We start from the raw sequence: 17,279 nt of genomic DNA, 5'->3' as shown, positions 1-17,279 counted from the left end.
CTGAGGGATCTCCTCCCAGACCTGGACTAAGGCATCCGCCAACTCCTGGACAGTCTGTGGTGCAACGTGGCGTTAGTGGATGGAGCGAGATATGATGTCCCAGATGTGCTCAATTGGATTCAGGTCTGGGGAACGGGCGGGCCAGTCCATAGCATCAATGCCTTCCTCTTGCAGGAACTGCTGACACACTCCAGCCACATGAGGTCTAGCATTGTCTTGCATTAGCAGGGCCAACCGCACCAGCATATGGACTCACAAGGGGTCTGAGGATCTCATCTCGGTACCTAATGGCAGTCAGGCTACCTCTGGCGAGCACATGGAGGGCTGTGCGGCCCCCCAAAGAAATGCCACCCCACACCATGACTGACCCACCACCAAACCGGTCATAGTGGAGGATATTGCAGGCAGCAGAACGTTCTCCACGGCGTCTCCAGACTCTGTCACGTCTGTCACGTGCTCAGTGTGAACCTGCTTTCATCTGTGAAGAGCACAGGGCGCCAGTGGCGAATTTGCCAATCTTGGTGTTCTCTGGCAAATGCCAAACGTCCTACACGGTGTTGGGCTGTAAGCACAACCCCCACCTGTGGACATTGGGCCCTCATACCACCCTCATGGAGTCTGTTTCTGACCGTTTGAGCAGACACATGCACATTTGTGGCCTGCTGGAGGTCATTTTGCAGGGCTCTGGCAGTGCTCCTCCTTGCACAAAGGCGGAGGTAGCGGTCCTGCTGCTGGGTTGTTGCCCTCCTACGGCCTCCACCACGTCTCCTGATGTACTGGCCTGTCCCCTGGTAGCGCCTCCATGCTCTGGACACTACGCTGACAGACACAGCAAACCTTCTTGTCACAGCGCCCATTGATGTACCATCCTGGATGAGCTGCACTACCTGAGCCACTTGTGTGGGTTGTAGACCCATCTCATGCTACCACTAGAGTGAAAGCACCACCAGCATTCAAAAGTGACCAAAACATCAGCCAGGAAGCATAGGAACTGAGAAGTGGTCTGTGGTCACCGCCTGCAGAACCACTCCTTTATTGAGGGTGTCTTGCTAATTGCCTATAATTTCCACCTGTTGTCTATTCCATTTGCACAACAGCATGTGAAATGTATTGTCAATCAGTGTTGCTTCCGAAGTGGACAGTTTGATTTCACAGAAGTATGATTGACTTGGAGTTACATTGTGTTGTTTAAGTGTTCCCTTTATTTTTTTGAGCAGTGTATATTCAATATAGATCACACATAAAACTACAATTTGAACAAATGTAGAACGATTTGTGAGCAAATGTTCAGAAATCCCTAACATTTAAATATGTGGAATGTACATTTGCACATTCAAAAAGTGCTTGTGGATCTGTATTCTGTGTTTATAGAATTTTGAGATTTTCTCCCTCACCTGTCCATGTACTGCAATCCACAAATGTGGCTTCAAATGAGAGTCGGGTATCTCTATTCATTGGATAATCTTTATGTCACGTGACGAGCAATGATGAATTTACATCACGACTGTGCACTTCTTGTTCTTAGCTAGAAGAAAGAACAGCTTCGTGAAATGTGAGTATAACGTTTATTTATTCAACAAATTATGTTAAAATGTTCAACAAAGGACTTTCGTATGAATATTACATTTGACCATTGGATGCATGCAATGCCGAGTGTGTTTATCGACAGCGAGCAGGCGATCTCGTCACCTGTTCAGACAAACCACCTAAATTAAATTTACTGACGTTAGCAGTGGTTGAAAAAGCACCCAATTGTCATACTTGATTAAAAGTAAAGATACCTTAATAGAAAATGAGTCAAGTAAAAGTCATCCAGTAAAATACTACTTGAGTAAAAGTCTAAAGTATTTGTTTTGAAATATACTTAAGTATCAAAAGTAAATGTAATTGCTAAAATATAATATATATCGAAAGTAAAAATAATTTCAAATTCCTTCTATTAATAAACGGCACCATTTTTAAAATGTTATTTACGGAAAGCCAGAGGTATACTCCAACACTCAGACATAATTTACAAATGAAACATTTGTGTTTAGTGAGTCCATCAGATCAGAGGCAGTAGAGATGACCAGGGATGTTCTCTTGGTAAGTGTGTGAATTGGACCATTTTTCTGTTGCTAAGCATTCAAAACGTAACGAGTACTTTTGGGTGTCAGGGAAAATGTATGGAGTAAAAAGTACATTATTTTCTTTAGGACTGTAGTGAAGTAAAACTTGCCAAGTACAGAAACCCCAAAACACTACTTTAAAGTATTTTTACTTTTATTTTACTAGGCAAGTCAGTTAAGAACAAATTCTTATTTTCAATGACTGCCTAGGAACAGTGGGTTAACTGCCTGTTCAGGGGCAGAACGACATTTTGTACCTTGTCAGCTCAGGGATTTGAACTTGCAACCTTTCGGTTATTAGTCCAATGCTCTAACCACTAGGCTACACTGCTGCCCTGTACTTTACAACACTGCTTAATAGTTATTGTTAATTCAGGAATGTGTCAATTATGAAGAACTCCTCAGTAAAAAAAATCTGAGTTGGTGATCTGGCTCGGAAGCTAAATTGAAATGTTGCAAATCATCTTTGTCAATCGGTTGTCTTTCAGGGACTTAACAGGGCAATTGATGCTTTGGCAGGACAAATCACTCTTTCCCGACTGGTGTGGAGGTTTTGAGAAATAGTAACATTATCTGATTAGAAATGTTAGAAATCCAGTTACTGTTTTCTGCTCCGTTTAGGCTTGCAAGCTGGCCAAGTCATTTGTTGTGCATCCTTAGATAAATGTATTAATGTTGTTTCCTAGTCAATACATGCATTCTGTGTCTGAGTACTGTCAATACATCTCTGTATTGTGTTGCATCGTTGAGGGCCTGGGCATTGTTGCCTGTTCAATAAAAGGCAAAGTTGTAAAAATTATTAACCTGACAATAATGCTTGACCCGCTGTTTTTGGACCCTACTGCAACTCCCCACTAGTCAATCTCCCATTTATTTCAAACCTTTCCTTAGTTGTTTGATCTGACAGCTGACTCGCCCAAAAACGGTCCTGGGGACCCAAAGAGGTGGACTTTTTGAGGTTTTGTCCTGGCATGACTACACAGCTGATTCAGGGTAATTGGTCAAATTGATTATTTGAATCAGCTGTCAAGACCAACCTGTACAAACACTCCTTTACCCCCTAATGGCCATTGCCCTTTGCAGGCAGGCGGGCAAGTAAGTCTGTGAACAGGAACTGGTATCAATGTCTTTGGTCATCATAACATGGGGATGATGATGATGATGATGGTAATGTGATGGTGTTGCTGATGATGATTTTGGTAAGCATATTTTTGATGTGATTCGTGCGCTTTGCTTATGTAACTTTACTATTGCTATTTTTACAGATCCACATGCACTTTTTGAATGCGCAAATACATGGTTGTAAATATTTGGGATTTCTGAATATTTGCACAAATCTTTGTACATTTGTTCAAATTGTAATTTTATTTGTGAGCTATGTTGAATATATTTACAGATCACAGTTATTTCTTGATTTATGGTTAATATTTGAAATATTTATACAGTTTCACAGATTATGGTTTAATTTGAAATGTATATACATATTTCTGAACTAGTTTTATTTTAATATATTCACATATCAAAGTTTTATTTGTGATTTATGTTGAATATACGCAAGGATCGTGGTAGACACATTTACAGAAAAAAGAAACAAATCTCACTCCGTACGTAAATGGAACGAAACGGAACAGTTCGCGCAGGCGCGTTTCATTGTTTTGACTGAAAATGCCGTCGGTTTCGAAAACGGCGGCGAACGCTTCTCCTCAAACCGAGAAACCAACCCACTATACGTAAGTAAAGCAAACGTTATATGGACAAAGACGTATTCCTTAAAATATCGTGCTTCTTTTATGTACAGAATATTTTTTTTAATAGTTGGACTGCTTGATATTTCTTCACTCGTTTTGCAGTAAAACATGGTGCTTTTCCTTTTGTAAATTCTTTCCAATGCACGCAGTTAGCCTAGCGCTAACTTGCTAGATACATATTCAAATTGATACAGTAACTGAATTTTAACAAATACGTGTGTATAATTGTATTGTGTGACCGTGAAAATGTTCCATATAAAAAAGAGGCGTAACATTAAAAAGCGGAATTCGCAGGAACTTGGTTGGTGGTTAACGTTAGCTAGCCAGTAAACGTGCTAGCGTGGACTGGGTAACGTTAGCGAAGTTGAATGGTTTGCCAGCCAGCAGTGTTATCCTTTTCCTCTTTCCACCTCGGCCTTATTTGCTGTCTGTCTACGCATATGTTTTGACGTACGTTCTGGTTGTTTGATAGAATGCAACGTCGAAAATCTTGCGTGGATTGTATGTGAATGGTCAAGGTAGATAGCTACTAGCTATCACTACCAAGTAGTTTTATCAGTTCGAGTGATTGTAAAATTCAGCTACATAGCTAGCTAGTGTCAATCAAATATTCGTTGTAGATGGTGTAAACGTTTATCTCCTTACCTTTAGCATAGATATTGTTTAATTTAAATTTCAAATAGCGAAGCTGTAATATTTATATCAAAGTTAGATGTGATATTCCCCTTGAGCTTTGGACTCCGATACTTTTTTACACGATGTCAGGTGGTGTCTTTCATTAACACTGCCTTTGTCTTTCCATTTTGCAGATATTTGAAGGAGTTTAGGACCGAACAGTGCCCCCTCTTCTTGCAGCACAAGTGCACACAACATAGACCCTTTACATGTTTTCATTGGCATTTCCTCAACCAGAGGCGACGACGACCGATTAGAAGAAGAGATGGAACTTTTAACTACAGCCCTGATGTTTATTGCACAAAATATGACGAGACTACGGGCATTTGCCCAGATGGAGAGGAGTAAGTGTGAAGCTTCAATTTTTTTTTTCTGTGAATTATTATTGTCTGGTTAGATTGTTGCTACTGTATCATGCTTATCAATGTTGTGGCTGTTGTTCATTCCGGTTGAGAATTATCTCAATTTGTGCATGTTGCCAGTTTAGTGAGCACACTTATAACGGTGTTGCTAATATTTTATGGATACTGCATTGTTTCAGTAGGAATTCCTGAAGTGAATGATCCTCGTTGCACAGAATTCAGCTCGCACTACGAGCTTGGTGATGACCTAGCTTGCACATGGTGGTGTTGACTTGTCTATTGTTCGAGCTAATGTCGATCCGCATGGCCTCCTATGGCCCCGGAGTGGGACGACAGACGTTCTAAATAATGCGGAACCAATTGAATGATTCAACCGCATTCATTGTCATTTCATGGATGTTTTTTTGTAATTCTCGCTGGACACGTCTGTTTTGAGCTGCAGAGTGGGGTTGAGCTTCTTCCTCCAGTTTGCGAGGAAACGATGAACACACCCCGTTTTCTTGCTCATGATTGAACCGCCTTTGCACATAGCCTTCTCCCATTGGTCGAACAAGCAATGTTTATTGTTCATGAGTCCGTTGAAAATGAGGTCGCTTTGAACGAGTTTCTGCTTTGTTTTTGTATCCTTAATGTTGTTAAAAGTACTTATACATGGACGTGTCTGGTTTTTACCACTTGCACTTTATATCATTATGTTCATTGAATCCTAAGAAGCATGAATTGATACTTTTCCTTGTGGTTTCATGCAAGTTCAAGTATCAGCTCAGCCTAAGCATAACTCTTTTATGGTAATTAATAGATATACTGAGGGGTAGAAATGGAGTATGTAAGTCTTTATATATTCTTGCTCTATTATTTAATGGCTACTGCAGCATTTTTAGGCCCAACCCTTAAAGTATCAGCTAATTTCACTTTTTTAAACAAAATCAGAGGAACATATTTTGAATGTTTGGGGTATGCCACTTCAGCTCATTCTTAGAACTGTAGTTTTCGTTACTGGTGTGACATCAATCTACTGAAAATGAAAGTAACAAAGAATAGGCCATATGAACCTACATATTGTGACTTTACAAATCATGATAATGATAGCATAAACAAATGGTAATAGTCTAAAATATTTGACATGATATAGTGTGTCAGGTTGGGCGGATACAGTTTGTCACTTGAGATTACATATGAGAAGGTTTGTGGTGGTGCAGATAGACACCAAAGGAAGGATGAATTTAATTAATTAATTAGCAGTTCATCTACATCCACCTAAAATAAAAGCTACCATATTCAGTTACCAGGTGTAACAAAGTCACAGGGTTATTATAGAAAAAAACACAGACAAAAAAGAATGCTACCCTGTAGTGAAGGGGGAACTTACATATCAGGATATTATTTTTGACGATATATCCTATTCACAATATATTATTTATGCTATAGTTGCCAGTACCTACACCAAATCTCCAGTATTTTTCCTTCATAGCTTGTTCTCTATCTTCTTTTTCAATAGGGAGCCAATCACAATCCTTATTTTATCAGCACGTAAGTATTGAAATATAATTGTGAAGTCTCAGGCATTTCCCAGCCCTGCTAACCTGTCCTGAGTAATATTACAAAATGCTCATGCTTGGCCTACTGGGGCAGATGTACTTGTTAGTATACTTACTGACACCTCTATCAGTTAAAATAGAAATATTAATATTTTTCTTATCTTTTATTTAACTAGGCAAGTCAAATTCTTATTTTCAATGATGGCCTAGGAACAGTGGGTTAACTGCCTTGTTCAGGGTCAGAACGACAGATTTTTACCTTGTCAGCTCAGGGATTCGTTCTTGCAACCTTTCACTTACTAGTCCAATGCTCTAACCACTAGGCTATCGGCCACCCGATGTGTTGGTTGGGGATTTTACAAGTCTCCCCACAAAATTAACAGAATTAAAGGTTCACTGAAGGGAAGCAAGCTATACAGCTAATAACCTAGCCTATTTAATAAGACAGGATGGATGTTCTAGATTATATCTTGAGAAAGATGCTGTTCAACATTAAGAAGAACAGCTCTGAAACATGATATTCAAGCCACTTCTATAATTTGGGCCTATTTGTGTCAGAGCACCATAAAGAAATTGAGTAACTCGAGACGTCTCACTCACTAGTTCAATGACAATCATCAATCGCACCGGTCTGGTTAAAGTGTGTTGGTCAGTATTTGTGGCAAATGTGTAGCATACTGAATACTTTAGTGGTTTATCATTGAGAGGTTGAGTTCCAGTTTCTTATATCAGTGTATTTGGAATTTCACAGCGGAAGGTAAACGATGTTCCTCAATTCAACCTGCTGTTATATTGAAAGTTCTATACAATATTTAAACTCTGCCTGAGAGCAAGCACTTGCACTCTCTATTCCTCATTCTACCAGTGGCTGCTCCCTTCTTGTGACATCACATCCATTGCCATGGTTACTGCTGCAGAGTAAGAAGCTTTTTGCTGTATTTGAGGAAATTATTTGTTTTCAATGTGAATTTGAGCACAGTCATAGCAATGTATTATTTCTGTTCAATTCCTCACCATACATCAAAGCCTGTGAGAGCGCTGTATCTATAAAAGGCGTTGCATTCCTCTGACTCCCACTGTGGGCATTGGCTACATTTTTGTTTGTCTGATGTGAATATTAAGCACCAAGAAGAACGGTTGCCACAAATACGGGGAGGAAGACCGATATCTCATTATGCTCTGTAACTCATTCCTTTAGCCTCGGTCTGTTTCCTTTCAATTAAAATCTGTGGAATGACTTCTTAGGAAAAGCACAGCATAGAATTCTAGAAACATAGGATAGAGACCGATTTTATGCAGATTGTATCTCTGTCACATCAAATCCTGATCATTTTAATAAGGAAGTCTGCATTTGTCTAATCATTGCTTCCTTTCCTGTCTAGCTGTCCTTACTTGCACCGGACCACTGGGGACACAGAGCGCAAGTACCATCTTCGTTATTACAAGACTGGTACCTGTATCCATGAAACTGATGCCCGCGGGCACTGCGTGAAGAACGGCCTACACTGCGCCTTTGCCCATGGCCCACATGATCTCCGCCCCCCTGTCTACGATATCAGGTGATCTATCATGCCTTTAGTAACCACTCTGTTCTCAAGGTGTCATACCATCAACAAACATGTGAATAGGCTTGTTAAGCCAGTTAGCTGAGTACACAACGATAAATCATGCAAGGTCTGACCATGCACTGACAAAATGTACCAACTGATTCCATTCGTACAGTATAGTTTTAATGAAATTCTTAAATTTACCCGTAGACTATATTTTTTAAGCTGTCAACCCCTTCTTTACCATTGTTAGTGTTACTTTGATTCAACATGGTACGTCTAACTGTCCCCGCTGAAGTGATAAGTCTGTATCCACTCCAGTAAATGCCCATACATGGCAGTGGGAGAATGCAGCATGTTCATCTATTTTCTTAGCTCAATTAGTCTCCCTGATGCCTCTCAAATTGGTTGGGCTAAGAGCAGATGAAACCACAATTTTATCTTCATAGACATCAGTCATAGTTTACTTATTGCCAGGGTTGATGTTGGTTTTGATGAGTACCATTTACTGTGCAAACAATTAAAGTGTTATTGTTATTTCTTTAATGGGATGAAAGATTCAGTGGTATATTTGAAGTAATATCCCCCCACATCTTAGATGGATACAAAAAGTAGGCCAATATCTGTATAATACAAGCAATGGACTTAACTGTAACAATAACATACATTTGCTATTTTACTATGAATCATGTGTTCACATTTTAAATACCCGTCACTGGAAAATAGCAATACCCTGTCCAACGTCCCATGAATGACATCACATTAAGGAATGGAAGCTTGAAATAATTCAACAAAAACAACAGTAAATGTGGTATCAGAGGCACGCTCAAGCGTTGCCTAGCAACTGTTGAGCAGAACAAGTCTAAGAGCAAGGCATTGCCTGAATATTCTACATTTGTCTCTTCCTCTTTTTTGTTTGTTTTGTGTAGTAGCTCTCTCACTGATCTTCTTCATGTGCACAGAGAGATCCAGGCACAGGAAGCCCTCCAGAATGGCCAGTTGGGATCTGGAGAAGGTATCCCTGATCTACAGCCTGGCGTACTGGCCAGCCAAGCCATGATAGAGAAGACTCTTACAGAGGACCCCCGGTGGCAAGGTGAGCAGCAGACACATTGATTCTGGTGGCGGTGTCACCCAGTGCCACATTATTTTTCTATTGATTGGATTTCCTTGACCTGTTGTTATATTTTGGCATTAGGTCAATAACATAATGTCTTACACTGAGTATGTTTATATGCACATTAATAAATCAATATTAAACTGATTATGGCAGAGTATGGCATTAGTCATATTAACACCTTACTCTGCTTATCTTAATTGGTGTAAGATCATAATGGTAGTAAGCATACGCCGATTAAAACACCTGGATTTCGGCGCACTCGTTCTCATTATTAGGACATGTAAATGCTTTGATCAGAGTTCAGAGGTGTGCACAAGCTTTCCTCCTTTTGTCGAGTGAAGTGAGTGAGTGCATATTAAAAATAGTTTTCACATACAAACTTTGTCTGGACTAAGAATCAAAATGTTTTCGCTGGTAGAGCATTTATTTTGATATGTAAATAGGATTATTAGGGAACTCGTTCTTGAAAAGCATGTAAATATTTTAAATCAAGAGATTAATATAATCTGACTATCCACAATAATTGTTTATTGTGTACATGCAACATACTCATTGTGTGCTTTCCTTCCAGACACCAATTTTGTTTTAGCGAACTACAAAACAGAGCAGTGCACCAAGCCTCCACGACTATGCAGACAGGGCTATGCCTGTCCTCACTACCACAATAGTAGAGACAGAAGACGAAATCCACGCAAGTTCAAATACAGGTAGGAGATTAGGACTGTCTAACAACAAAGAGAATGCCTTTGACAACTGTGTAATAATTCTGTAATATGTAGTTAACCCCTTGAATGATGTGTCAGGTCAACTCCGTGTCCCAATGTGAAACATGGGGATGAGTGGGGCGAGCCATCGAAGTGTGACAGTGGAGACAGCTGTCAATACTGTCACTCACGCACTGAACAGCAGTTCCACCCAGAGGTAAGTGGGACATTTGACACTTTATAAATGCTTAGCACATTTTGTCTCTTGCAATGGGGAATCTGTCAAACCTTGTTTTGGGAAAATGCCCCACAGTTATGAGCAGAGAACCTGTCTTTCTCACTTCAGATCTACAAATCCACCAAATGCAATGACATGAGGCAAACTGGTTATTGTCCGAGAGGGCCGTTCTGTGCGTTTGCGCATGTAGAAAGTAAGTGAAGCACCTCAAAATAAGTCACCGCTGTCTTGCTTGTTGGCAACTTCTCAAACTTAAAACCTCCTGTCTGTGATTGTGTATTCTTTCAGGAATTCCCTCCACGGAAGAGACCATGAACTCGTTGCTAACAGCGATGCAGTCGGGCTCCCAGGCCAAGCTGGGCTCTCAGCAGTATTCAGAGTGTCCGGTCAGCGAGTGGGGCAGCAGTGCACACTCCGTCAGCAGCATCAACAACGGCCAAGTGGGGAATGTATGTGATCTGATTACTACTCCCTCTCTGCTTCTCTCCACTGTCTTTTACAAAGGCATCTCAGTTTGAATGAAAAACATGCCGTCTATAGATTAGACCCTGAAAAGACATTTAAGCTGTTAACTTTCCTTATTTGTTACACCTTTGTTTTGTATATTCTTGTCATTTTATGTTTCCGTTCTTCTGTTTTCTGTACTTGCCTTGTATTTCACTAGTCTGTAACATCATTTTGTTTCTTGTAGTACTAGTGCACCAAGAAATATACAGCGTAATTCAAATTAGTATAGGATTCAACAGAAACCAAACTTTAACAATTCAGTGTAATTTTCTCTCTCTGAAGCCAATATTCCATCTGCTCTCTGGCCTCGCTAGGAAAGCTGGGCTTGTTTGGCTGGCTCTAAAACCCTATTAAGATCATGTGTACTTCTCTCCCTCAGGTTTCATATTCTAATAGTCCGACTGTAACGCCAAGCTCAGGAAGCAACAGTTCATTGTCCCCAATCGGACCCATCGGCAGGTCCAAATGCTTAACTAATGGTAGCTTATGTTCAGAGTCCACCACATCAAGTGTGTCATCTCTGACGTCTAACTATCCCAAAGCGCCGGGCTTTGAACGCGAGGATCAGGTACTACAATAAGACTGCTCTCTTTCCCCGTCCTTATGGGAAGACCCCTGTACTCCGCTTAGTGTAGGGCCTGACCCACTGCTATACACACTTTGGTCATAGTTTCCATTATTTTGATTTATTTCTATATTCAATTATTTGTCAGTCACTTTTTTTTATATTGTCATTTTCTATAAATTTGTGATGACTTGGTGAATACTGAAATTAACAACCAAGACAAAAATAAATAATAGTTTACCCATTCCAGGTCAAATTCAGTGTTGTCCTTAACATTTTATGAACCTAGATTAGACATTGTTTGGATATGTGACTTGTATTCATGTTATATATTAGTTATAAAACAAATGTCTGCTTATTTAGTTTTAGACTGTCTTAATGGGTTGTGGTGATGACATTAGACATTTCCTCTCTTTTGATAGGGCTGCAGATGACTGATTTATTAACTGAATTTTCTTCACTTTTAAGAAAGGTGTTGGCTTTCTAAGACCCAGCCAATTGCTGGGTTTAAGTGTTGGGTCATGTGAATGTGCTGTCTGTTTTCAGATAAAGAACTATAAGGGACATATCGATCAAAAGATGATGGACCTAGACAAGCAGGTGAATAACTTAAGCATTTGTCGTTGCCTTTGTATTTCTAGAGGCTAGTGACCGTGTTTCCCCAATATTAATTTATCGCCAGTCCAAAAAATATGATTTATGGAGAATCATTTTCATTTGAAGTGTAAACTTAAATTACAAAACCAGATATAAAGCATGTAGAAAAGATAATGGGGCTATATATTTTTTTAAATAAGATCATTTGAGAACTAATAATCACCAAAAATAAGAACTATACAGTCAGGGAGAGTATAAAATTCCAAAAATGGCATGGGACCCCCATTGATATGTTCATGTCACTGATGGCATAAGCCATGGCAAAATGTGTAGAATTGCAGGAACTTAGATTTAAAACTGCAATTTTGCCACCTATGCTGAAAATAGAGGGGAAACGCTGTTAGTGATATGTAGAACATTTTCTATTTAAAGGTATTCCTGTGGAGGCAAAGGGGTTTTGCTGTTATAATTTCAAAGTCATTGGGATCCGTCCAATCGACTTGATTAAAAAGGCCTAGTCATGATCTCCCATCTAAAGCATATGACCAGGCATGGTATCTTGTCTTCTTAACCGAGCACCAATGTAGTAAAGCTAAGTATTGCTCAAAATGACACTATTAATGAAACAATGCCTTGCTATGTACGCCTCTTTTACAGACACACAATAGTGTATTCTCTGGGATGAACCCTCTGGCATCCAGCATAACCTCCAGTATAGAATCTAGCCTGGCCTCTAGTATTGGATCAGATAGTTCCTCACCCACCACCTTATCAACAATGAATGCAAAAGCAACCCCATTCTATCCTGGGAGCAATACTGTGGAGTCAGTTATAGGTAAGTGTACTTGTATTGTACAAACTTGTTTGAGGGGTGAATGTACCTCTTTATACAAGGAATACTTATTTTCCTAATAAAAAAAGCTACTTGCCTTTTCTTTCAGGTTCTGCACTTGACCTGAATTTTTGTGACATCAATGTTGCCTCTCTTGATAAAGAGTTTGAGGAGCAAGAAAACAATAGTCTTGGTTTAAGTAAGCAAACCTTTTTTGAAACATTGAACACAATTGACTTAAGTGTGTTCTGCATTTTTAAATTGCGAAGTTGATTTATGCTTCCCATTGCCCTCTAGGTCAAAGGATGTTGGGAGGATCCGCTCCGGTCAACATCCCTGGCTCCCTTGCACGGTCTTCTTCATTGAATTCCAACTCATCGCTCTCTGCCTCCCCTCTGAGCTCTCTCTCCCAGTCCCTGTCCCAGTGCCTGTTGTCAGGAATGGCTCCACAGCAGACTCAACCTCAGGGCCTGCTAACCAAACCTGAGCATGGCCTTCTGGGAACACCTACCTCCTCTCAGAACACTCTGGGTAAGTTAACAATATAATATTTACTAGCAATCTTGACAAACATGCAAGAGTGAGCATTATTCCTTTTTACTTCTGAGGCATCATCAACAATTTTATAAATGCAACACTTTTTTTTTTTGTGCTTTGACATGGAACAATTGTCCTGATCCCACCTTATAGGTTTGAATGGGGGTGCTAGCAGCATATGGGACTTTGTGAGTGGCAACTTCTCTCCCAGCCCATCACCAGTGTTCAGCAGCCTGTGCTCCACCACTGTGAGCAGCAGTGCTGATCTGAACCGGCTCTTCAGGGAGCTGGATGAGGCCAAGAGGAAGATCAAGCAATGGGAAGACGCGTGGCACCAGGTCAAGCAGGTCAGTCACTAGTCCCATGCAAGAACTATGACATGAACTAAAGGCACTGTCTCTGTAAGCAATACATCCCAACCCTTGTTAAACCAATTATATATTTGACATGTCTGTCTGTTCCAGGCATGTGAGGCCTGGCAGAAAGACTCCCATGATGCAAAAGAACAAGCAAAGTCAGCCGAGGCGGAGCGGCAGCTGGCAGAGCAGACGCGAGAGGACACGGAGCACAAGCTGAAGGAGCTCCAGGGGGACTTTGATGTGCTGTGTCGCTCCCCTGGCACACCCCTGCTTAGAAGCTATGGAGACCTGGACCAGCTCCCTCTACCAAAGCTCCACTCCATCCAGAGCCAGCTGCGCACTGATCTAGACCTTATAGACGGGGTAAGACGGGCCAGATACTAAGCACATTCTTATTTATAGTGATCAGGATATACATTATGGCAGACTTTAGCCGAGTGAAGCATTAAAAAATATATTTTTTAAAGATCTTGTTAGGAATCATTGTATTGAGTTATTATGTTGCGAGTAGTTTCTGATACAACCTCTTCTCTTCCCAACACAGGTATTATATCAGCTTCAGTCAAAGAAATGTATAGTTTGCCAAACGCATGATCGTTGCATAGTCCTGCAGCCTTGCCAACATTATGTACTTTGTAAGAACTGTGCACCTAGTAAATCAGAATGTCCATACTGTAAGACAAAAATATTGAAGTGGTGATGTACAATTATTCAAGGTACTACTTAAGGAATTTGCCCTTTGAAGAACTACTAATACATGCTTACATTTTATAAATAGCATTTTGTTTCACTATTTCATATAGTAATTCAATTAATAGTTTAATTTGAACTACATAAATGGTGTTTGATAAATCAAGTACTTAAATGTAATATGTTATTTTGTATTGTAAAGGATCACTTACATTTTCCAAAAAGTTTGAAACACATCAGTCAAACATTAGTATTGCAACCATCTTTGTGAAGATTGATTTCTTGTAAAGCACTTTGTTGACCTGGGAATTTGTTAAAGGGTATTTTAGAAATTAGCTTTGAGCTGTTTTTGTTAGATTTATATATTTTTTTTCTTAATATGCTAATGTATCGAGCTTTTGTGTGTACTGTGAAACATACTAGAATATTTCATGTTTCCTGTTGTTAAATCATGGTATAGTTCTATATATCTTGTTAGTTTTCATAGAAAAGTGCTAAACAATAGTTTATACTTTTCATTCTTTAATTTATACCTTTCCATCAAAAAAGTACACACTTTTGAATGCATTTTAGGCATAACCAGCAGCTGTAATATCAGTAAGGCACATTTATGCTAAAGCAGTTAGGAAATCAATTACTGTGTCTTTTAGTGATTACTGAATTGTTCATTATGTAGTTGTTAGAGGAGCATGTCTTGATGTACATACGTCTGACCTGGTGAATTTGATAGGATTCCTACTAGCTCTCAAACATGTCTAGAACATATCTGATATTTGGCTTCTACTCTAGTCTCAAGTGCCTTGCCTTAGATGATAACCATGACCATTGATTCTTAGAGGATTGTTGTAAAAGCAGACACAGGTAGTCAAAGCCTCTGCACATATATCTACTTAATTTTGTTACTTTGCATCATGTGTATTGCCCAATCCTATGTCAAAGTATTTCCTCAGATTATAGTTGTATGAAGATATACATCTTGTCAGTGCCTGTGTCCTGACTTCACGCATACAAAACATAAAACAAAACAATATATTTTCCTTGTCTACACAGGCAATGGTGCTTTTTGATGCGGCTTCAGTATAATTTCAAATGACCATTTTTGATTTAGTGTTTGGGAGTATGCAAGCAAGGAAACAACTCTGGTCTTGTTTGTAAACAAGATAAAAACGGGCTCCGCTATACATTTTAGACTGGTGTTTGTTGTAAGATGCATCATTGGTGTTGAACCTGTAAGTTGTGTTTTCAAATATGACAGTGTAATGTGCTTAGCTAGGTTAATCTAATTGAAATGACCTTCTACTGTGTTCAAAATGTATTTTTCCTCACTCTATATCTTGGTCCTTTTAATATTTGCAGCAATTAGTATGTTCAGTAGAAAGAACATTATATATTCCCAGGTACACGATTTGTAACTTAGTTTGAAAAATTGAGAAATACAATTGTTTACATTTACATGGATGGTAATTCAGAGAAAAACAAAACTTGTGTTTCTCCTAAAATAAAAAAGGAATTGTGATCCCTCATGTTTATCAAGTTAAAATGGCAGGTGAAACAATTTTATTGCATGTCTTATAATCGTCATACGTTAACCAGCTACAAATCTAGATCACTGCCAGATATATTTGTATTGTCAGTCTAGCATACTGTAGAGTCGATCACTTCACTTTTGCAAGCTTTGTTGCTGCTGAGAGAAAGATGTATACATATAGTTGTAATGCATTTAGATTCTTGAATGTTATTGTGCATACACAGTTCAGACATCAGTAGCCTAATTTCTCACACAATACATTCAAGCAGTAAATACATTTTACTTATAAATATACACACACACACAGTGGGGAGAACAAGTATTTGATATACTACCGATTTTTGCGAGTTTTCCCACTTACAAAGCATGTAGAGGTCTGTCATTTTTATCATAGGTACACTTCAACTGTGAGAGACAGAATCTAAAACAAAAATACAGAATCACATTGTATGTTAAGTAATTCATTTGCATTTTATTGCATGACAAGTATTTGATACATCAGAAAAGCATAACTTAATATTTGGTACAGAAACTTGTTTGCAATTACAGAGATCACACGTTTCCTGTAGTTCTTGACCAGGTTTGCACACACTGCAGCAGGGATTTTGGCCCACTTCTCTATACAGACCTTCTCCAGATCCTTCAGGTTTCGGGACTGTCGCTGGGCAATACAGACTTTCAGCTCCCTCCAAAGATTTTCTATTGAGTTCAGGTCTGGAGACTGGCTAGGCCACTCCAGGACCTTGAGATGCTTCTTACGGGGCCACTCCTTAGTTGCCCTGGCTGTGTTTCAGGTCGTTGTCATGCTGGAAGACCCAGCCACGACCCATCTTCAATGTTCTTACTGAGGGAAGGAGGTTGTTGGCCAAGATCTTGCGATACATGGCCCCATCCATCCTCCCCTCAATACGGTGCAGTCGTCCTGTCCCCTTTGCAGAAAAGCATCCCCAAAGAATGATGTTTCCACCTCCATGCTTCACGGTTGGGATGGTGTTGTTGGGGTTGTACTCATCCTTCTACCTACAAACACGGCGAGTGGAGTTTAGACCAAAAAGCTCTATTTTTGTCTCATCAGACCACATGACCTTCTCCCATTCCTCCTCTGGATCATCCAGATGGACATTGGCAAACTTGCGACGGGCCTGGACATGCGCTGGCTTGAGCAGGGGGACCTTGCGTGTGCTGCAGGATTTTAATCCATGGCGGCGTAGTGTGTTACTAATGGTTTTCTTTGAGACTGTGGTCCTAGCTCTCTTCAGGTCATTGACCAGGTCCTGCCGTGTAGTTCTGGGCTGATCCCTCATCTTCCTCATTATCATTGATGCCCCACGAGGTGAGATCTTGCATGGAGCCCCAGACCGAGGGTGATTGACCGTTATCTTGAACTTCTTCCATTTTCGAATAATTGCGCTAACAGTTGTTGCCTTCTCACCAAGCTGCTTGCCTATTGTCCTGCAGCCCATCCCAGCCTTGTGCAGGTCTACAATTTTTATGCCTGATGTCCTTGCACAGTTCTCTGGTCTTGGCCATTGTGGAGAAGTTGGAGTCTGAGTGTGTGGACAGGTGTCTTTTTATACAGGTAATGAGTGGAGAACAGGAGGGCCTCTTAAAGAAAAACTAACAG

General features: G+C 40.0%; 1 protein-coding gene across 3 annotated transcripts; it reads left to right on the top strand.

The window, feature by feature from the left end:
* The first annotated feature begins 3,753 nt into the window (after nt 1–3,753).
* Nucleotides 3,754–14,350, top strand: LOC135555649 (putative E3 ubiquitin-protein ligase UNKL). Of its 3 annotated transcripts, none has more exons than XM_064988272.1 (16): nt 3,754–3,838; nt 4,666–4,875; nt 7,814–7,990; nt 8,941–9,074; nt 9,670–9,805; nt 9,902–10,019; nt 10,149–10,233; nt 10,329–10,489; nt 10,927–11,115; nt 11,659–11,712; nt 12,367–12,544; nt 12,651–12,740; nt 12,839–13,072; nt 13,232–13,425; nt 13,543–13,800; nt 13,982–14,350. In XM_064988272.1, exons 1-16 carry the CDS (start codon nt 3,774–3,776, stop codon nt 14,135–14,137), a joined length of 2,439 nt encoding a protein of 812 aa, XP_064844344.1. In that variant the 5' UTR covers nt 3,754–3,773; the 3' UTR covers nt 14,138–14,350. The 3 variants fall into 3 exon arrangements, with proteins under 3 accessions (XP_064844344.1, XP_064844343.1, XP_064844345.1); XM_064988271.1 differs by having other exon boundaries at nt 8,908–9,074; XM_064988273.1 differs by lacking the exon at nt 10,927–11,115 and having other exon boundaries at nt 8,908–9,074.
* Nucleotides 14,351–17,279: the final 2,929 nt, after the last annotated feature.

Source organism: Oncorhynchus masou, chromosome 15, assembly GCF_036934945.1.
Source record: "Oncorhynchus masou masou isolate Uvic2021 chromosome 15, UVic_Omas_1.1, whole genome shotgun sequence".
NCBI classification, from domain to species: domain Eukaryota; kingdom Metazoa; phylum Chordata; class Actinopteri; order Salmoniformes; family Salmonidae; genus Oncorhynchus; species Oncorhynchus masou.
The sequence above is the reverse complement of the archived record's forward strand: the minus strand, read 5'-3'. Positions and strand labels throughout refer to the sequence as shown.